This window comes from Gastrolobium bilobum, unplaced genomic scaffold (assembly GCF_033153095.1).
Source record: "Gastrolobium bilobum isolate Gb01-03AN ecotype WA unplaced genomic scaffold, APGP_CSIRO_Gbil_v1 utg12850, whole genome shotgun sequence".
Classification (NCBI taxonomy): Eukaryota; Viridiplantae; Streptophyta; class Magnoliopsida; order Fabales; family Fabaceae; genus Gastrolobium; species Gastrolobium bilobum.
The window spans coordinates 197103-219697 of NW_026897757.1; the positions used below are offsets into that span (position 1 = coordinate 197103).

Consider the following 22595-nt stretch of genomic DNA (forward strand, 5'->3'; position numbering starts at 1 on the left):
TTCCCTTTTTACACGCTCTACAAGCATAAATCAGAAAAACATGTAAACGCAAATTATTTTGCTTTATTATGTGTTTTCAATAGGGAGTTTCTTTATTAAATATTATTGCACTACATAGTTGAGATGAAATTAGTATTTTAAGTTAAAATTGGTTTTTTATCATTTTACGAGAAGGAAGGTAATCCCTTTTTATTTGTATTGTCTCTTAAAAAAAGATTTGTTCATATCAGAAATTAGCGTAACTTAGAAAATTATGGAAATCAATCTTAAATAAATGAAAATAATTAGAGAAATTAATATCAGTAATTGTTGTTTCATTACGAGCGTATCAAATTGTGGGTTCCATAATACAACATTTGTATTATTGACAAAACAACATACACTATTTATATGTTTGTAATATCAGTTGTTAATTCTTTTATTGGATCCATTTGCAGGCCAAAGCGTTAGGAAGTTGGTTAAAGATGACTTAATTAACATATCATCCACACTGCAAGGTCAAAATGAAGGATTAACAACTCCTCTTGATGACTTTTTCATGGATGAAATTTAAATTCTACATATTTTGAAAACATTGGAATGACATTTTATTGGATATTTTTTGTGATCTTTAATTTCTGTTAATTAGATTACAGTACTTTGGGATTTTGGGATCTTTATTTTGTGTTTAGATTATAGCGCTATGAGAATACATTTTGTTGGACTTTTGTGTGATATTTACTCTTGGTTTAGATTATAATACTTTGGGATGATATTTTATTACACTCTTTTGAAATTTATACTTTTTGTTTAGATGATAGTACAAAACATCAAGTTTGATGTTTTTGAATATTATGATAAATGGTTTACCAATTATTTTTTTATTCAATGACATTTTTATGAATGATCCTTTTTTGTTAATAATTTTAATTAAATTTGGATGACATGTCATCATAGTTTCATTGCTAGTAAAAAAATCGTCCAAAGATATATTTCAATAAATTATGTATAGCAATAATATTCTATATTTGAATAAATTTATAAAATAAAAAAATTTATAAAATAATAACAAATCACTATTATTCAAATTTATAAAAATAGGATTTTTGAAATATTTCAAACACAAAAATTGATTAATTTTTTTTTTAAATTATCGAATACAATCATACAAATTTATTTTATAAATTTTTTAATAAAATCATCAAAAATTTAAAATTAATTTTTAAATTATTATTTAGATGTGGTTATAAACGCCTCCAAAAGGAAATAACAAATCACGTTACTTATTTAGAGGATGTGACAAACCGCCTCAAAAGAAAATTCAGAGGCGGTTACAAACAGACGAGAAATGCCTTATCACTTATTTATAGGTTGTAACAAACCGCCTCCAAAATAAAATTCAGAGGCGGTTTCAAACAAACGCGAAATACCTTATCACTTATTTAGAGGCTGTCACAAACCGCCTCAAAAAGAAAATTCAGAGGCGGTTTCCAATCGACTCCAAAACGACGTTACTTATACAGGGGCGATTTAGAACCGCCTCCAAAGGTGATACATAGTAAATTCGATGATCATTATGTGGCGGCCACACCGCCGTCGTAAGCGTCGTTATATTGATCTCGATGGTCGTTCCAGTAGTTGATTTCGACCGTCGTTGATTCCTTCCCGACGATTAATTTGGCGACGGTTGGTTAACCGTCGTACTACTATTTTAGCGACGGTTCGAACCGCGTCATAATGGTAATTGGACCGCCGCAAGATACACATTTTCTTGTAGTGAGATGAGGAACTCTAGAGTCAAAAGATCCATCCATATATATATATATATATATATATAGGGTGAGGATCATTTTACACCAGTGTAAGTTACACTCTCAATCTTGTCCGATGATCCCACTTATATCTAAGGGCTCAAATTTTTTAGTAATGTGAGCCATTAGATACAAGTGGATCAATGGTCAAGATTGAGTGTAAGACTTGTAACTCTTACATCGGTGTAAGAATATCCTGCCCCATATATATATATATATATATATATATATATATATATATATATATATCTCCGATAACCTCTGCTACACTTCATATTTCTCCAATACACCAAACCTATTAAAAGGCAATACAATACAATACAATCTCCAATACACTTCATATATATATATATCTGATAACCTCTGTTACACTTCATATTTCTCCAATACACCAAACCTATTAAAAGGAAATACAATGCTAATTAAGAGTCTCATTACACAAACTGAAAATACCAATAAAAAGACTTATTACAATGCTAATCAAAAGTCTCATTACACCACATCATCAACAACTCATAAACACCCTCCATTAAGCATAATAATTATTTAACTTCATAACTAATACAAGAAAATCAAAAGACAACTTACTCTTCAACATTCTAACTGACACAAGAAATTAAAGAGACATTTCAACATTTCCTCCCTATATTTGTTTAAAGTGTATAGACACCTAATAATCTTCTTACCTTCACAAATGACTTCATCTTGAGAGCTTTAGTGTATATATAAGCAATCTAATCTTCATTCATCTAGTAGATTCGATCAATAGCTCCATCATTACAAAGATCTCTTAAAAAAAAAAACTTCACATCCACGAGCTTGCTTCTTCCATGTAACACAAGATTCTTAGATATATGCATCAATGAACCAAGCGACAAATTACAATAAATATATCGACACCACATCTCAACTCAAAATTTTAAAGCTTAAGTTGTATGAGTCTTTTTTGCATTTATATGGTACTCACTTGAAATACTTCTAATCGGTGCGAAACTTCATCATTAGTGTCACTTGATTATTTCCAACAGTTCAAATGTGCCCAGGAAATACTTAATTAAATGCCACAAACATAATGCAATTTGTTACAAAAAAACAGATTACAGAATCTCAACCTCATCATCAACTGGTTCAGGAGACTTAGGTTTCTCCATTAAACTTTGAGCTCCACTCCACTTTAGGAATGATGAGCCATGAAAATAAACATGAGAAGAAATGAGGACAAAAAGGGGGAATGACCATTGTATATATAATATTATATATGGACTATACCTTTCCACCCCTGCTCGCGCCAATAAGGGCAACCTTTGTATAAGATATTCACCACTATAATTGAAAACTACTATCTTGAGCACTATATATCATATGATTAGCTAGTGATGGTAAGGATGAAGATGAAGCCAAGAGATGACTAGATGGGCCGGAGAAAGGTGCACTCTCCGGTGGGTGGGCGAGATTGTCGAGCTGTGTTTATAGGGAATGGCACTATCCAGTGTACTCTCTCTTTTATTTTTAAATGCATTTCATTCTACTAAAATAAATGTATTTTTGCTCCTTTTTCCACGTGTATTTTATTATGCTCTTTTGTAGCTAGATGTATCTAGACTACTTGTGCATCAACATACATTTCACTCTCTAGATTCTATAAATATATATATATATATATATTTGGTAAGCTTAAATATTTATATATTTTGCTTGATCCGTTAATTATCTTCTTACTAAAATTAATCTAATCCGTCTAATTTATTAAATATACAATGGAGTTGTTATGATATGATACAAATAAAATAAGGAGTGATTTCTCTTGTGTTATATGAGTCTATGTAAGGGTAAATGTTAGCTATCCGGACACAATCAATAGTGATAAAATACATTAAAATAAAAAAAGTTTAAAATCTTATCACCTTTGATTTGTATCTGGACAATTAATTTTTTTTATATATCTTTATATTATACGAGAGGATGTATTTTATTAAAATATTACATCTAAAGTAACATGTTAATTTATTTTTATTGATAATTCTATTATAAATAATTGATAGTTTATTAATTAGGATATCAAGTAGTATTACTATCAATATTATTACCAATCAATTTCACTGTTAGATCGATTATGTTGATTCAACGATTATATTTATTTCCATCTTTATATGGTTATGATTCTTCATATTTAATACTTTATATTTATTTTCACCTTTATATGGTTGTGATTTCTCATATTTAATGCTTTCTCTTTAAATATGAAAAATCATAATCATACAAAGATAGAAATAAATACAACCGTTGGATCAACATAATCGATCTAACAGTGAAATTAATTCATAGTAACATTGGTAGTAACACTACTTGATTGTTACAGTATTTTTTTTCTTATTAATTAACAATAATTTATGATTCAAAACTCAATTTAGGTAAGGCTATGTACCTTTAGTCAAAATAATATTAGTATAATCTGGTAATTGAAATTATATTAAATATAAATGGATTGAATGAGAGTAAATTTTTGGTATAACGGGAGTAGCTATTCCCTTATCAAAAAAATATATATAAAAATATAAAATTAAATAATCATAAAAGTAAAAATAATATAAATATATAATTTTTTTTCCAAATTTGATAAATGATATATTAAATGATTGGTACATTAATGTACCCAAAATATTTTCATTGAAGGGAGAAAATGGATCCTCTCGTGTGCTAAAAAAACATGATATGATCATGTGGTAAAATCACAACCATACAAAGGTAAATCAACGATTATGATTTCGTAACTACCTATTTTATCATTTTTTTTTCTCATCTTTTTTTACCATTGATTTATCTTTGTATGGTTATGATTTCTCACCTAATGTGAATTTTCACATGATACCATCAAAATCCTTGAACGGATGGTTGAATACACATGATATATGCATATCCAATTAAAGCAGCCGCCTATTGGTAGAAATTAAATCTGGCCCACCTCAGCTTTCGCAAACAAAGTAGCCATACAAAACAAGATCTCGAAAGTCACTGTTAACTTCCTGTCCTCCTGCATATCAATTATTCCTGCATGTTGTTCATATTTTTAATTTAAATAAAAATTAAGAAATAAAATTTGACCCGTTTGTGGTAGAAGACAAAGCTCCTTTTAAAGAATACCTATGACAGGGCAGCATAAATGTCCCTCACTATAATAGAATATCCGACATTTTAGAATCCAGAAGTCAGGTTCTTTTTTTCTTTTTATTTTTTATTTTTTTTTTTAGGTTTGTAACGCTGCTTTATAAGTGTCTTTCCTCCATTGCTGCCACCTTCGGAGTCTGAAAACTGAAGGCTTCCGATCTCAAAAATGCAGAGCGTGGTTTTCACTCTCTCCCCTTCTTTTTCTCTTTCTCTCAACAAACCTCGCACGCGCTTCCACTCTATTACTCTCTCTTCTTCCACTTCCAAACCCAACGTCAATGTCTCTTCTTCTTCCTTCCCGCGCCAACCGTTCTCTCTTGCCTCTTCTTCCTCTTCCAAACTCACGCTCTTTCAGGCCAAAGCAACCTCCGTGCCGGAGAGCAGAGATGATTCCTCCGGCAGTAACAGTTTGTTCAATACTCTGGAACTTGGAGCCTTGTTTGGCTTCTGGTTAATCTTCAACATCTACTTCAACATCTATAACAAACAGGTCATTAATCTAACCATTCCCTTTAAACCTCATTTTTCTTCTTTCTTTTAATTAACCTGTGATGTTATGATGTTCTTCTTCTTTCTGTTCACAGGTTTTGAAGGTGTACCATTTCCCACTAACTGTCACTGCAATTCAGTTTGCAGTGGGAACTGTCCTTATATTGTTTATGTGGGGATTTAATCTCTATAAGAGACCAAAAGTCACTGGTGCTCAGGTATTTTCATCTTTGTTTAATTATTTAATGTTATGTTACTGTTTTATTTATTTGCTCTGTTTTTTTTATTGTTTGATTTATTGGTTTGCAGCTTGCAGCAATATTGCCACTGGCTTTGGTACATACTCTGGGGAACCTTTTCACTAATATGAGTCTTGGAATGGTCTCTGTGTCTTTCACTCATACAATAAAAGCAATGGAGCCTTTCTTTTCAGTGATCCTCTCTGCTATGTTCCTTGGAGAGGTAAGAAGTAACAACACCATATATTGCTGCAATCTGAGCAATGTTATTAAAACCGACCAGACCCGTAATCACTCCGGTTCAGTCAATTAACAATTTAGCATTCAACCCTATAATTGCAATCTTGCGATTTGAACTTGACACCTAAAGGAAGGGGAGTGATATGCTAATCAATATTCCAAATTACTTTGATTGTCATATTATTTTTATTTATATATTTATTATATATTTTCAGATAAATTCAATTTAAATAATTCAACTAGTAACTATTGGTTAAATCAATAATTCATTAACCCGATATACCGATGGAGTCAATGAACAGTTAGGGTTTAATAACATTGACTAGACATTATTTGTCTTTGGTCTAAGTTGTCGCTGTTGTTTCTTTTTGATAATTTTGATGATCAGTTTAACACTGTTTCATGGTTATATTTCTCACTAAGTTCTCTCTGGCTAGTTATGTATGGCATGCATTTCCTTAGTTGCTTCAACATTTAATACATTGTTCCAATTTTTATTAACTTTATTGTAGATGCCTACTGCATGGGTGGTTGCTACCCTTTTGCCTATTGTTGGTGGGGTGGCGCTGGCGTCTGTTACGGAGGCCTCTTTCAATTGGTAAGATCTTCTGCATCTCTTATTCCTTGCACGGGAAGAGAATAGAATGATTTGAAAAGAAAATATGTGGTCATTTGAATTCTAATGTATCTGGAATACTCAATAGGGCTGGATTTTGGAGTGCAATGGCTTCCAATTTGGCAAACCAATATCGTAATGTTCTTAGCAAGAAGGTCATGGTTAAGGAGGAGGTATAAACACGTACCAAAGTTTTGCATTCATTTTATTATTGATAATAATTTTTGTGTGTACAGAGTAAGAGTAGCATTTTATGACATTCATAAACAAGCTGAAAATAACAAGCATGTTGTTCTTCTCAGGAATCTATGGACAACATAACCCTCTTCTCAATAATAACAGTTATGTCCTTCTTGTTGTCAGCACCTGTAACTATTTTCATGGAGGGTGCCAAATTTACCCCTGCTTACCTGCAATCCGCTGTGGGTATCTTGATTGTTGAAATTGATAGAGGATTTCTGTTAGATTTCTCATAATCAAAGTACAACATAGTATTGAGGCTACTAACATGTCATCACATCATCTTTCTTGACAGGGATTAGATGTTAGACAAGTTTACATAAGATCTCTTCTTGCTGCACTCTGTTTCCATGCATATCAGCAAGTGAGTTTTCCTCTTCTATGCATAATTGTTAGTTACTGTTATCTCGTGAACATTAGATTTAAACATAAGCAACTGTTACTTACGGTAAACAAAAAAAATATTATATTCGCCTAAGTGAAAGTCATTATATTTTTCTGCATGGTTTTTTTTTTTTTATGATAGGTTTTGTATTCCTTAATGATGTGGGAATAATATTCTGTGAATGGGGTGTGCAGGTTTCTTATATGATACTGCAGAGGGTATCACCTGTAACTCACTCTGTGGGAAATAGTGTCAAGCGGGTCGTGGTCGTTGTGAGCTCTGTCATCTTCTTCCAAACACCTGTCTCACCAATCAACGCATTAGGTAAAATTGCTTCGTTCTGGCTCCAATTGGAATCATTTGAAGATTTTTTGTTTTGAAGTTTTTTTTTTTTTAAATCGCATCCTTACATATATCTCTTGCTAAGGTTTTATGCGCTTTTCCTCTGCAGGGACTGCTATAGCTCTTGCTGGGGTTTTCCTCTATTCAAGGGTGAGGCGAATGAAGCCAAAGACAGCTTAATTTTCAGTAGTAAAATTTTGCTAGGTGCATAACACACACTCTAGTTACAATTCTGAATTTCTTTATAGGTCAGATAGGATTGACCCCCTTACTATACCCTTTTTTAGTTGATATAAGCCTGTGGGGCCTAATGGTTCTGCTCTATGAAAAATTTATCATCTTTTAATCTTTGATTAAATATCCCATCCAGTTTTTTGTTTTTTAAATGTAGAATATCAATTTGTTTATAAGCAAATATATGTTATTAGCCCTTTCGATTTAGTAAATGCTGAGCTAATTTTACTGTTTGGAATAGCTTCCAAGTTGATAATTTATCAGTAATATCGCTTTCCCAATATTCTTTTCACAACCCTGTGCATAAATTATTCATGATTTTGCATCCTAGTTGGAATCATCTTTATTTTATTTTATTTTTCTGTTTAATCGGATGCAGCTGCATCACATGGCATGTATTTTCTGGTATAGTAGTACAATTTGCATATAACTAACACTCCAAAGATATATAAAAAAACTTGCTACTAACAATGAAATTATCAAAGACGAGTGAGAGCATAAAAAAATGGAATTGCCAATATTTAAAGTTAGGATGTTTGTAAAGTCAAGTTTCCCTCGCATTCTTGTTGCCTTTTTTTTTTTTTTTTAGTACATGGTTGTTGCCTTTTAACTGAACAAAAATTACACGAGTCTAAGTTGGGGTAGCATGCGCGTTTTACACAAATAAATAGAATAAACAGAAATGTAATGGCTGAGTAATGCTCTGTAAACGTCAATTTTATATTGCTAGACTTTAGATTTTCTAATTATTTATTACACACAGAATTGTACCTAATTTATTTGAGATATAAATTTAAATTATAATTTCCAAACACATTTTTAGAAATTGTGCCATTAAATCAAGGGTCCCTAACTTTTGGGCTAGCTGCACAACTTTTTCTGGTGCAGCAGACACAGAAAAATTTGGCCCCACCATTTTTTTTTAAAATAAATAAATTAGGATCTGTGTGTGTATTCTAACTTTCTTCCTAGCGATAGCAGAAGTATAAAAGTCTTAAATCAAAATAACAATTATAACATAGTGATAATATCAGGCAAATCCTAGTTTTGTAGATTTGAATTTTAAGGTGAAGTTGTGAATTTGAATTTTAATAAATATTGAATGCAAATGGACAAAGGGAGGAGGGAGTCAATTGTTAATCAACCTAGTCAACCTTAATTAAAAATGTAACCTGAAATTTCATGAAGTAAATTTTATACACGAATTTCATTAACTAACTCTATTTCAAGTAACGGATTTATCCCCCCTCCACCAAGTTTACAAGATTAACAAACAAAATGCTCATTGCGTATTTAGATTAACCTTTTTTTTTTTTCAAAATAACTTCTAGTCAAAATCTTATTGACGCTACTTAAAAAAAATAAAAATCGAAGAAGGTAATAGTAGAATTGTAGAAAGCACAAATTGAACAGTAGTTTGCCAAGCCAACAGAGGAGTGAAAGTGCTCCCCTATTTACCAGCCATCAAATTGGGTTTAGTTAACCTTTCCTCCTATGTGTAGGTTACAACTGACAGAAGTAAATAATATGTTACATTAGTAATAAGTACTCTCAAACATGGTCAAACCTTTTTTTTTATCATAAATATTAAAAGCTTGCATTTTTTTGGGCTTCTTTGTATCAAACCAACAGTTTGAAACTTTGCCCCAGGACTAGTGAAACCAATTACATACCCTACAAAAGGAAATAAAAATAAAGAACTTAATGTACAAATTATTAGCCAAAAATCAATGTATTCTCGTGGGGTATTTGTCCGAGATAGTGACCAAAGTGTCACGCTTGGATAAAAAAATTATCAGACTGCCACGCTAACAGTAAATTTTGCCAAAATGCCACGCGGCATAATTCGTTACACAGTGTAGCGAATTATGCATGCAAGTAATTCGCTACACAGTGTAGTGAAATATGCCACATCAGAATGCACATAACCAAAAATGACACATGTCAAATTTTGAGAAATTTGCTACATAGGGTAGCGAATTTCTCAAAATTTGACATGTGACATTTTTGGTTCTGACGTGGCATATTTTGCTACACTGTGTAACGAATTATGCCGCGTGGCATTTTGTCAAAATTTATTGTTGGCGTGGCATTCTGGTAATTTTTTTATCCAAACGTGACAAAATGGTCACTGTTCTTCCTCTTTGTCCTTCTTGGACTCCACTGTTGCATAAAATCTACCCCCAGAAGAAGGTTTGATCATAATAATGGTTAACCATGCAAATAACATAACGGCAATATTATACTTGAAACTGTAACTATTAATCTTAATGACAGTTAGCAACGTAGCAATCAAAAGAAAATCTTAATAGGGTGTGTAAGATATGAACCAATCCTGGCCATTGGATACTTCATATCAATTGCACTATAATTAATGCATTTTCATTCTCTCCTATTAAGGGACACAAATGGAGATGGCTTGAAACACAGATGTTTCCTTCAGTTTCTGTTACTCCTAGTCTCATGGATCATGAGACAAACCTCAGAGAAAACTATGTCTCACAGCCAATGCATTTGCAAGAAAGCTACTTGAAACCCAACATGAAAGATGCGCTTCCTTTTGGGGCTCCTTCATCACAGGGTTTCTTGCAAGATTTTCACCATATTGATCAGTTTCATTTGAATGGCTCCTCATCCAATCAAGTTTTTGGGGTTCAAACTCCAAATTTTGATCCTTTTGGTAATGTAACCTCTGCAGGTGTACAACCAGAATTGGAAGTTTATGAGTGCAAGCCTTTTGCTGAGAATGGTAGTGTGCATGCTCATGTTATGGATAATTTCCAATACGAAGGTTATGGTTTGAACCTGCCTAGGAGGAATCAACTTGATATGATGGTTGCAAACCAAAGCTATTTGCCCATTAATCCTCCAGAAACCAAGTCTTTGAGTTTTATTGTACCAGATGAAGTCTCATGCATATCCACAGCAAATTATTACAAGAGGGTTGGCTTGAACAAAAATAATAGGGAATTTCCAACCACTAGAAGAACATTCAAAGTTCGGAAGAAGTCCAACATAGTGAAGGGGCAATGGACAGTGGAGGAAGATAGGTTCATAATTTTATGGAATATATAGTTTCAATTAATTTATTTTTTCTTTTGTTTTCCATGGCTATTTAATCTTTTTACATCATACTTTTTTGCTCACTGTTTTGCTTAACTCGGTTAAAAAAACACATCTATGTGCTTTGATTGCTTCCACAAACAGGTTGCTGATTCAAATGGTCGAACAATATGGAGTGAGGAAGTGGTCTCATATCGCTCAAGCTTTGCCTGGAAGAATAGGGAAACAGTGCAGAGAACGATGGCATAACCATTTAAGGCCTGACATTAAGGTTCCAAAATTTATTTATCATATATAATATAAATTAATATAGATATACACTTCTCACTGCTGAATCTATGTATAAAAGCACATCACTGATAAATGTGTGATTCAATAGTTGAAATTTGTTATCTCTCATAACATAATACAATGCTTTCACCTGATATGGTACTTTTATATATACTCTTACAATTAATCTATTCAACTTTTGTGCCTTTTCACAGAAGGATATATGGACTGATGAAGAGGACAAGATACTAATCCAAGCACATGCAGATATAGGAAATAAGTGGGCAGAGATTGCAAAAAGATTGCCAGGAAGAACTGAAAACTCAATCAAAAACCATTGGAATGCAACCAAGAGAAGGCAATATTCCAAAAGAAAATGTCGCTCAAAGTACCCTAGAGGCTCTCTTCTGCAGGAATATATCAAGAGCTTGAACTTGGACCAAAACCCACCAATAGACTATAGAAAAAGATCTGCTTCTAATGCTTATGCTAATGCTAATGCCAAGGTAAACAACACTAGCACTAGCACTAGCAAGGCAGCACCAACAGCAACCCAGTCCCATCATACTACTGATCAATTTTGTCCCAGTGATCGCTTGGTGCCAAATTATGACTTCAACAATGAGGTCCCAGATTTTTGTTTGGATGATAATTTGTTTGAAGAGGGTTGCAGTATTGATTCTCTGCTTGATGATATGCACAGTGCTCCTATTATGAATGAAAAGGATTTTGATGGAAAAATGCAATGTGCTCCTACTATGGAGAGAAAACAATCTGATCATGGAGGCATGCAATGTGGTCCTGTTGTTACTCTTGATGAGGATTACTTTGAGACAGCAATGCCTCATGAGCTGATGGCACCTATGGTGGGAATTGAAGTTAAGAAGGAGTTGGATTTGGTGGAGATGATGTCTCAGGTTCATAATAATATTGATGTGTAAATCCTTGGGAGACATTAAAATATTTAGTTATTTATTTCAAGTGCCTATTCTTGGAGTACTTTTACAAAGATGATACAGAGATGGAAGTTGGACCAAGTTATCATTCTGTTACTATTATGCCTGCAAGCACAATAAAGGAAGAGAAATGGAGAGATTTGATACAATCCAGAAAAAGGAGGGACAAAGAAATGAAAGAAGAAGAAGAAGAAGAAAGAAATAGTATTAAACAATAAATTGAAATACATGATATTAGTAATATTATATTTTATGATAAATAAAGATAGTAATAAATCTCAGTCCTTGTTTGTTTTGAGTTAAGATAATACATTTCAAGTTTTCAATAAGCATAAACAACATTAAATAAAGATGTCATTTTTGTCAGTTTTTTATATCCCATAGATTCTCTAAAATTATATTTATATACACAGTCTTAGAAAATGCAACAATGTGACATATTTGCACTTTTGGGTTTTTAAGTGTTTCAGAAGACATGGTACATGTATGATGTATGTTTCTTATCAACCAACCAACACAAGCACTCAAATTTGACACACAGATAAATTTAATATGAACACCAATACCTTTAGTATGAATATGAGAAATTTAAAAACAGGTAAAAACATTTCATACTAATATGATATGTTTATTTTGTGAGTTGACACGAAGTGCATCATGTATTATGCGAGTTTACACGACACAATTATGCAAGTTTATATGACACAATCAATCTTAAAATGCATTGCTTGTTATGCGGGTTGACACAATACGAATAACCTATATATTGATTGTTGCACACGAATAATTTGGATATTAAATGTTGTTTTCACCAATATTATGTTAGATAAATAACTTGTGAGAAGATTAATATAGATCAATTTGGTATTCGCTCTTGACACATAACATGACACAAAATTTATCATGCAAGTTTTTGTCAATACAAACACTACATAAATTTAAAAGTGGATCAACTTGAATACAAATTTATAAATTACCACCCTGAAATGAGATTGTTTGTTTTCATTTTTCGTAACTTCTTGCAAGTTGGGGGAAGCAGTAAAATGGTGAAATTGTAAAGTAACTTACTAAGTCAAATGGATAAAGTGTCATGTCAGTTACTAATGTAAATTATAAGAATGTTGGTCTTCGAGAGTAAATGACTTGTGTAACCGCGTGAAACATGTCTAAAGGACGCAATTAAGATTCCCTTAATTAATATTTACTAAGAAACTTATTGTATTTGTTATTAAACTTTATTACAACCTTAATGCAAGTAAATATGTATTGTACGCTAAACGTAAAAACTAAAATCTTAGCAACACATCAAATGGTGGTAGCTCAGTTGGCGCATGAGAGCTGAGCAGGTGGGGGTGAGGGCATGTGTTCGAATCTCCTCAGTACCACCTTTGAGAGGGGTTTAAAGTCTTAATCCTGGACCCGCCCCGAATCGGACTAATCGCGAAGCGATGAACCGATGGAATATTTCCAAAAAAAAATCTTAGTAACACAAAACCTAACCAATAGATTCATTTTAAATGACTTGTGTAACCGCATAAGGAAACATGTCTGAAGGACGCAATTAAGATTCCCTTAATTAGTTTAGGATAATAAAACAATGAAATGTTGACACATTATTAATTTTTATTACACAAATATTATATTTATTAGTATATTAATAATACGTTAATGCTTAAATAAGGTACACGCAAATGTCTAATGAACAAACCTTCAAGGGTAGCTCAGTTTGCAGCTGAGCTTCCAATGATACGCAAATCTCAAACAAATTCTTGGAAAAATTTTGGGGGTCATCGAAGGGGGATTAGTCTCATCTTTTTTCCAATAGTGAAGCTCAATGCACCCGCTGTTCCAATGAGGGGTAGCCGGCCATACTCCGAGGACAAAGTGATCAGAAGAGATTGAATGGAGATACCTTCCAGATTATACCAAAAAAAAAAATCTCTACTGAACAAAATAAAATATGTATGCTGTTGAACAATGACAGTCAATTGCCATATTGAGGAGAAAGGTGAATAGTGAGTACCATAAAAAATATTGTTTACGGTTTTGATTTGTATGCTGGTCTATTTTCAAAATAAAACCATATTAAAATTACCAATGTATGAAAACCTATGATCAATACGAAATTAAATTAACTTAAGGACTATAATTCAAGAATGCGTGCGTATATAATGTTATATCTATCGTATCGTCTTTGGTTTGATTGTGAATTACCCTCCAAATTTTATTTTATTTTCATTTCAATTTTATACCTCTATAGTAATTCATAAGAGACCATAGCTGATTCTCTGTATAAAAAACCTGGCTTGCTCGCAACAATAACACGTCAACAATGAATAATAGTTCTAATTCAAGTTCTAAACTACTAGGATTGGTCTAGTGGCGAGGAATTTGAATAATCTGCATAATATTATAGATTCAAACCTTAATGCTGCCATTGTATTCAAATTTACACGAATTTTAATACCTACGATTTCTTTCTTCTATCAATCATCAACGATTAAAGTTCATTTTTTTTTTTATCTCGCTCGTCTTATTCTTTACTTAAACGAACATAATATATCCTCAAGTCTAACTACTGATGCCCGAGCAATAAGGCCTGGTAAAAGGGCAAGTAAAAGGTGGGTATTTGTTCAAATCAATCCTATCCTACATCCTTAAGAATTAAAATTCACACTCGTTTCACAAAAATAAATAAAAATAAAAAATTAAATCTAATAAAATTAAAGCCTATTCTTACCCACATCCTGCACTCATGAATAATTTAAACAAAATTTATATAATAGTTAATTACAATATCAAAATTAATCTATATTTCATAAACTAAAAGTTCCATTGAAGGTATGCGTTAAACTATTAAATACTGATTAACATAACTGACTCTATTAGTAGATAAGCATAATATTTATTTAAATAGTAGTGTGGAATTAGGTAAATTGACCCTAAACCTTCTTCTGACGCCCCTGTATTTCCAAAGTGAATAAGTAAATGTATAACAATCATTAATTTAATTTAAAGTGCAGCGTAGTCTTAAATCACTAAAAGCTAATGGTATATACACTCTTAATTGCTCAATTTAAACACAAACTTACTTTAAAAGAGTTGCAATACTCTATAGAAGAAACTAGTGATTAGACGTGATTGTAATTTGTTAGCCAAAAGTTCAGGGCATCAATGTACATATGGAAATACCAAATTAACAGGTAAATGAACATATGCTTCTTGATGGTACAAGCACCGAGAAACTTGTATATAGTTCAGGAAGAAAATCATAGGTCATCAAATAGAACAGAGTATACCATTGCAAGACTAGACCAAAGCCCTGTCACAATGAGGCATCACAAACATTCTGCTGGAAAGCGCTTTCAGGATTTTTGTCATCAATTTTTGAGTGATGAGGGCAATCATATCGCATTTTATCAGCAGAAAGCCCTGCTTCATTGAACACCTTTATCACTTCTTGGTAGACCACTGCATTTCCTTCTGGTGTCAGGTGCAACCCATCCCTGTAACAGTTAAAACATCAATGTTACATGATCATTAATAGGTGGAATCTCTCATAATTTTTTTAAAAAAAGGCAGTGGTGTTTGTTAAGAACCTTGAACTCACCACCCAAAAAAGCTCAAAGGGTGGGAGTGCCCAAGGCTTTATAAACCTCACATTAGTTATCCATACAACCAATGTGGGACTATATTTCTCAACACGCCCCCTCACACGAGAGCCCACTGGGCTTGAAGGGTGGACAACATACAAGCCCCACCTACATGTGGAAATTCCACTACAAAAAAAGTAGGAGGCGGTGAGATTTCGAGCGCTCTGATACCATGTTAAGAACCTTGAAGTCACCACCCCAAAAGCTAGCTCAAAAGGTGGGAGTGCCCAAGGCCTTATAAACCTCACATTAGTTATCCATACAACCAATGTGGGACTATATTTCTCAACAGTGTTGATTTTATTGCAGATAACCAATGCATAAATTAAATAGCCATGAAATGAAGCCAGACACAATAAATCCCAAACCTGTCCTCTCTCTTCTATAACTTTCAATTTTCATAAATAGATAGAAGAAAGCAGTTTATTTTGTCACTAATTGGACTAATAAAATGCTAATCCATGATGTACTTAACAAGAGAACAGGATCACATCATAACTAGACTTGTCAAAGCTAATCATGATGCCTTTAACAAGAAAAAACTGTCAAACTGGTGTCACAGTCAATATTTCTCAAGTCCAGGTTGTAACAAACCATAAAAATTTCTTTCGCCAGCCATCTGTTTCTTGCATCTTGGACCACAGATTGATATACCGAACACCCATTTCCTTAGCTACCTCAACACATGCGTTTGCATATTGACCAGTTACTTCATTTGTTCTTTCCGGCAATTTTCTAGCATTCTCACCATATAAGGATCTGCAAGACCCAACGAGAACTTCTCAAACATGAAAATCAACAACTGTTGAATAATTAGAAGTTAATGTATGTTAGCACTCTCTAGCTGTGCAAGAACATTAAAATTTCATGGACTGACAAATCCAAAACCAGAAAAATAATCAGAGAACACAAAGGCAGTAATGTGATACAGTAATATGGCACAAGGTTTGAATATTGAAGCATTAATCAGGCTGGGAATAACCACACATCAATGGAGGTTTAACTGCAGCAAAAAAAATTTTGATTAGATATTGATAGTAACAATTGCACACTGAGAGGGTGAGTGGTATAGCAAGAGAGTACAATAGTGATGTCATGGACTTTAGATGTGTATGATTGGAGGATAAATAGTCAAATGGTGGTTTGGAAAAGATGGATGCAGCACTGGTGCTAATAATAGAAATTACAATGGTTGTGGTGAATGTAGCAATTATTGCATTAAAATAAAAAACACATATATAAAAGAGACAGCAAAGAACTGTTTCATTTGATGATATCAGTAAAATGTCATAAATAGACAAATACATAATGGTGCAGTAAGAAGATGTCCACAAAGGAATGCAGATTATAAATACTGAATCTAACAAGAGGGAGGAATTTATCATACTGTGCATATGCTTGACGCCCTTCCTCACAAACTGGAGGTGGAGTAATAAGCACAATTTGCATAGTTGGTGAGCATTCCTGAAACCAAATTATCACTAATGACCGATAACATATAATATAACTGGCACTCAATGGTATAAGGGTTTTAATTCATGCTATGCCCAGAGTTTTGACCAACAGGAAATATTAAAACAAGCAACAAAACAATAGGTTTCTCCTTAACCCAATGCAGTGGTTAACCCAGAAGCAAAACAACAAAGCTAGAAGAAATCATGTGCCTTTGAAAGCACAAGTAACACAATAGAAAATCATGGGAATCATAAATCATTCGACTAAGATTAGAGAATAATAGATAAAGTTGCTTAAAGTAATCAAATTTTATTCACAGAACATTTCACATGATCAAGACTAAATCAAACAAAAGAAGATAGTGTCTGTAACATTACAATATATGAAATAAAAATACTTTACCTATCCAAAACTGAGCTTTGAACCAATCCTGATATTCTTAATATTTTTCAGGCTATTGTAGTGAATTTGAGCCAGCAGGCCCAGCAATTATCCAAAATATTTTCCTTGGATAGGTGGTTCAACCAGCCATCAGCTGGGAAATATAAATTAATAAATGGGATGGGTAGATAAGAAAAAATCAAATGTGGACCAAAGGCTGTACCCCAATTAAAAAATGTCATCCAGTATCATGGACGAACCCAACCAAGGGACACAATCTAGCAGATAATGCAAATAAAAATTAGAGTTAAAATGTTTGGAAAGGTAATTAAGAAACTGGTCAAATTTAAATGTTAAGACATTAAATGAAAGAAATTTAACCTTCAAGTGTAGAACAATTTTTCTGAGGTTTTCTTTGTACTCTTCAATTGGTACATATTGTCTTTCACTGCTTCTTCCCGACAAAGCTGCATCATTAGCACCAAAGAAAATTGTGGTAGCAATAGGCGGTTTAGTTGAATCCTGAAAATGAAGCAATCCGCACAGCTAAACACTTGGAACTCAAGATTGATAGAGCAATTTGCAAAAAATAAACAAAGACCCTATATCTAGGTAAGGAAGGATTGGGGGGCGGGGGCAGCAGAGGATATCAAAACTGTTAATTAAGTGTATGAAAATCTTAGTCTAATTACATTTGGTTTCCTCTATCATCTAGTTTGGCCCTCACAAAATGCAAAAACAAATTCGTAAGTTACAGATTCCAAAATTTCAACTAAATGCATATGTAAGTTATTGTCGAAAGCAATTTTGACCTTATATCCTTCAATTTTATGCAGACACCTATTTGACATAAACAAAATTGCGAACTATATTTGACCACTCAATCTTTCAGTAACACCATTACTTTCAAATTCAAGATGAAAAGTAGAACAACCATTGAAACATTTTGGTCTTTTCAAGTAATACAAAACCTCGTCTAACTTGTAGATTTAAGGACTTTGTTAATAAGGTTTGTGCACATTAAAGGAAACACTATTTTTAAAAAAATAAATAAATTAAATTCTTAGTCCTTTGATCCACATACCACAATTTGAGCTTGCCTCAATTGAGTTTCAAAGCATGAAAATTCCGAAACATTTAATGAGATAAGTTATTTATGATGGTTGAAATGAAAGCAGAAATAAAAAAGTGGAAGAAACAGAAAAGGAAAGGAAAGGATACCAGAGGGAAGAGTTGATGCAGTAGGAACAAAGCCCACCTAGTGTTGTATCCACCATAACCACGAACGAGTACATCAGCCTGAACATGAACATGAACATGAACATGAACATGAACATGAACATGAACATTCAATTTATTAATAATATGAAATAACTTCATAACAGAACAGATTAAAATGGATCTAATATAATCTAAGCTTACCTTGCGAGAATAGGCATCGGCGAGTGCAGCACCCCATCCATTCTCTCGAAACGATTGCTCCGTTAACGAATCTCCAAACAACACTATATTTTCCCTCATCCTCGCGCCAACGCAATGATTCGATGCTCCTCACAAAAACCTCACTCATACTAACACTCATATTATTATTATTATTATTATTATTTTAAATGTTGATATCATGATACGTGATCATATATCGCGTGTCTCACATAATTTTTTTTTACGAATTTAAATCGTTTTTAATTAAAAAAAAAATACATTTGTCATGTTACATGACAAATAAATAGTTATGTTAAAAAAAAGACAAATTATATAATATTAAAAGAGTGAGAGGACACATTATTCAATGAATTTAACTTGTCTCTTTTTAACATAACAACTATTTATTTATCATGTAACATGTAACATGTAACATAACAAATGCGGCTTTTTTACCCTTATAACCTTTAATTAATAATTAATTACCAATTTGACCTTCATTTGAAACTAATTCGAAAATTTAACCCCTTCAAAAACATAACACCAATCTGCCCCTGTTTGACCGTTGACCATGAAGCCTACCCGGGTACACCCCTCCCTACCCTGGTATTTTTTGAAATTTTTTATCTACCCGGGTAGAGAGGGGTGTACCCGGGTAGAGTTCTTGAATCTGGAAAAATGGTTGAATTAGTTACCCGGGTAAGAAGGGTTGTACCCGGGTAAACATCCAGAGTAGCATTTTTATATAACCGAGATGCTAAAAAGTTTCTTTTTCCAATTCATATTCTCCTCGGATTTATATTTCTATCAGGTTAATGAAAATGCAAAAAATTGAAATTAATACAACATTACCATGTAATTGTATCCCCTAGTTTCTCTAATCTTCCTCAACATCATTTGGATTCAGCTTCCAGTATAAGAGTCCCAATTCTGCAAAACTCACCATTTTTCTGCAACGTCACAACTAAGTAAAACTATACATAGATAGATAGAGATAGAGTAATGATCTGCTAATTGGTTGATGGAAACAAATTCATTAGGGCTGCCATGACGAGGAAGCCTTGGATCTTCGTTGCTATCGTCCATGAACTATGCCTGTCACAGTTTTTTTCATTTATATAAAAACGCTACTTTGGATGTTTACCCGGGTACAACCCTTCTTACCCGGGTAACTAATTCAACCATTTTTCCAGATTCAAGAACTCTACCCGGGTACACCCCTCTCTACCCGGGTAGATAAAAAATTTCAAAAAATACCAGGGTAGGGAGGGGTGTACCCGGGTAGGCTTCATGGTCAACGGTCAAACAGGGGCAGATTGGTGTTATGTTTTCTGAAGGGGTTAAATTTTCGAATTAGTTTCAAATGAAGGTCAAATTGGTAATTAATTATTAATTAAAGGTTATAAGGGTAAAAAAGCCTAACAAATGCATTTCCCTTAAAAGAAAATCTGCAACAAGGCAGATTTGTGATTACTGGTTCGACAGTTTAACCGACACTTCAAAAACCCTTATGTCGTGTCTGACACTCCAACACTTCCCGACACTCAAATACTCCTTGCAAAGACTCAAAAAAGATTCAAAGGTTATGTTGCATTGCATTTTGAATTCCAATTATTAGATTCGTTAGATTATGATTACCATTTTATTGAGTTTAATATAAACATTTCGGATATCTTATGTTTCTTTGCAAAATTGATAGGTATTATAAGTTTAACTTTATTTTTTATTAAATTATTGAAATTAAATATAATATACATTACATAAATTAAAAATATTATATAATATCAAATCGTGTCCTAACGTGTCAAAATTTAATATATTTTAAAATTAACGTGTCGAAGTGTCGTATCTCGTATCCCTTATTGGCATCGGTGCAACATAAGTTTATAATATAAAAATAAGGAATGAATGTTAATGTATATTGTAAGTAGATAATTCTATCTTATAAACACATAAAAATAGATGAGCCGTGTGAAAAGAAGAGTGGGAAAAAAAATATTTATATCAATTCTTAAAAATAATATTTATAACTTTTTTATTTGTTATAGGATAAATTATTTTTATACCAATTCTAATTATCTTTTGAGGCGAGTATGATTTTCCAAATATCCCCAGAAATTTCGGATCTTTGGGTCGTTGAGACTAAACCTGAGTGCGAGATAGGTTAAGAATTAAAATTTTATATTCCTTCTAAAAATAAAATTGATAGGAATCGAACTGTATTTCTTCCTTACTTAGCTAGCTTACACTAACTAAACTGTCATAAATTACTTTTTACTGATACCCTCTTCGGTCTTTTTTTTTTTACTTAAATCTGAGAGTTAAAGATGTGAAAGAGGCTTTTTTTTATAGTTTTTTATTTATTTATTTATTTTTCACAGTTGGTTTTTTTATTTTTCAGTTGTCCCGATAGTATTTTCTTTCCATCACTGACTCAAGACCTTTGCCAAATCATGGTAGTTTTGGGATGAGAGTATGTGTTCGATCCTCTCCGATATCATCTTTAGATGAGGTTTAAAACCTTAATCCTGTGACCCGTCTCAAATTGGATTAATCGCGAAGCAATGAACCGATTAGAATATCTTCAAAAAATAAAAAAATAAAAAATAAGACCTTTGATTAAAGGAACAAACTAGTTGTCACAAACCAACGGTTGTTGGTTATGCTCATGTCATTATAATGTTCGGTTACAAAGTCGGCTGTGATTTTTATGTTTCTCCTAAGGTTTTGGTTTGGTTGGAGTTTGCAGGTATGTTGTGCTCCTATCCTTTTGAACTATCGCAATTGTACCTAAAAAAAGTATGGAAAACTATTGTTTAAAACATGCCAGAAGTTATGAATTTAATGAACTATTTCATAACCAAATTATAAGAAAGTGATGGCAACATGTGTTACAGCAGCGTCTATATATAACTTCCTTGAACTAGTGGGTAATGGCGCCATTAGAATATGATAGAATACGATTTAAGTATCTTTGCTAATGATAATACTAGTGCATATCAGAGACAGTGCAACGAGTGTAAGATTTCCACTAAAGATATTAGAGAGGATACTTTAAAGATATTCAAATTTTATATTAGGAAAGAAAAGTAAAAAGAACTACCGGTGAGGTAGACATTATAATGAAGTTAGATTTGTGGAATATCTATTTAGTTTGAGGATAATCAATATGTCCAACATGGAGGGCAAGTGAGATGAAATCACTTGCCTACCAACCCAAAGATAATATTAAGTACTACAGAATTCAGTTCAGTTTATTAGCTACAAGATTTTTTTTGGGAAATAATAATCTTATGTTACATAAGATTGTTATCTTATGCATAAGACATAAAGTAAACGTGGGACCCATTTTAAATTTTTTTTTTCTTCCTTATTCTCTCTCCTCTCTTTTCTCTATGTGTGTGTAGGAGATAACTCTCCTCTTATGCAACATGAGAAAAGACAATCCCATTTTTTTTATGGTTCAGTGTACATACTTTTAAAGGACATAAATTGTATACTTTTAGTTTTTTACTTTATATATTTCTAGTAATACATAGTCATAACATGAAAAGTTATTTATTTTTTTACTTTTTATGTCAACTGATGTGACTGAGAAGAAAAGAAAAAAAAAATCATATGTTATGATTATATACTACCAAAATTACATAAAGTG

At 32.6% G+C, this 22595-nt stretch overlaps 3 protein-coding genes across 3 annotated transcripts; 2 read left to right on the forward strand and 1 right to left on the reverse strand.

Moving 5' to 3' along the window:
* Positions 1–5111: 5111 nt before the first annotated feature.
* LOC133309969 (phosphoenolpyruvate/phosphate translocator 1, chloroplastic-like) lies at positions 5112–7804 on the forward strand. Its single transcript, XM_061510841.1, has 9 exons — positions 5112–5445; positions 5540–5662; positions 5754–5906; positions 6436–6521; positions 6628–6712; positions 6842–6961; positions 7075–7143; positions 7359–7488; positions 7616–7804. Exons 1-9 carry the CDS (start codon positions 5122–5124, stop codon positions 7684–7686), a joined length of 1161 nt encoding a protein of 386 aa, XP_061366825.1. The 5' UTR covers positions 5112–5121; the 3' UTR covers positions 7687–7804.
* A 2366-nt stretch (positions 7805–10170) lies between these two features.
* Positions 10171–12014, forward strand: LOC133309957 (transcription factor MYB98-like). The gene is made up of 4 exons (XM_061510822.1): positions 10171–10790; positions 10948–11074; positions 11289–11818; positions 11885–12014. Exons 1-4 carry the CDS (start codon positions 10171–10173, stop codon positions 12012–12014), a joined length of 1407 nt encoding a protein of 468 aa, XP_061366806.1.
* A 3145-nt stretch (positions 12015–15159) lies between these two features.
* Positions 15160–19074, reverse strand: LOC133309965 (GDSL esterase/lipase At5g62930). Its single transcript, XM_061510836.1, has 6 exons — positions 18941–19074; positions 18740–18817; positions 17900–18040; positions 17070–17146; positions 16277–16441; positions 15160–15535 (listed from the first exon to the last, which is right to left on the reverse strand). The coding sequence occupies exons 1-6, from the start codon at positions 19037–19039 to the stop codon at positions 15355–15357; spliced, it is 741 nt and encodes a 246-aa protein (XP_061366820.1). The 5' UTR covers positions 19040–19074; the 3' UTR covers positions 15160–15354.
* Between the last annotated feature and the right edge of the window lie 3521 nt (positions 19075–22595).

Excerpts from the sequence above, each read along its gene's own strand:
- LOC133309957 (XM_061510822.1), top strand. The coding sequence starts at position 10,171 with ATGTTTCCTTCAGTTTCTGTTACTCCTAGTCTCATGGATCATGAGACA. Across the intron at positions 10,791-10,947 it reads TGGACAGTGGAGGAAGATAG|GTTGCTGATTCAAATGGTCG; the intron begins GTTCATAATTTT and ends TTCCACAAACAG. Across the intron at positions 11,075-11,288 it reads ATTTAAGGCCTGACATTAAG|AAGGATATATGGACTGATGA; the intron begins GTTCCAAAATTT and ends GCCTTTTCACAG.
- LOC133309969 (XM_061510841.1), top strand. The coding sequence starts at position 5,122 with ATGCAGAGCGTGGTTTTCACTCTCTCCCCTTCTTTTTCTCTTTCTCTC. Across the intron at positions 6,522-6,627 it reads ACGGAGGCCTCTTTCAATTG|GGCTGGATTTTGGAGTGCAA; the intron begins GTAAGATCTTCT and ends AATACTCAATAG. Across the intron at positions 6,962-7,074 it reads CTGCTTACCTGCAATCCGCT|GGATTAGATGTTAGACAAGT; the intron begins GTGGGTATCTTG and ends CTTTCTTGACAG.
- LOC133309965 (XM_061510836.1), bottom strand. The coding sequence starts at position 19,039 with ATGAGGGAAAATATAGTGTTGTTTGGAGATTCGTTAACGGAGCAATCG. Across the intron at positions 18,818-18,940 it reads CCGATGCCTATTCTCGCAAG|GCTGATGTACTCGTTCGTGG; the intron begins GTAAGCTTAGAT and ends GTTCATGTTCAG. Across the intron at positions 15,536-16,276 it reads TGGCGAAAGAAATTTTTATG|GGATGGGTTGCACCTGACAC; the intron begins GTTTGTTACAAC and ends TAACTGTTACAG.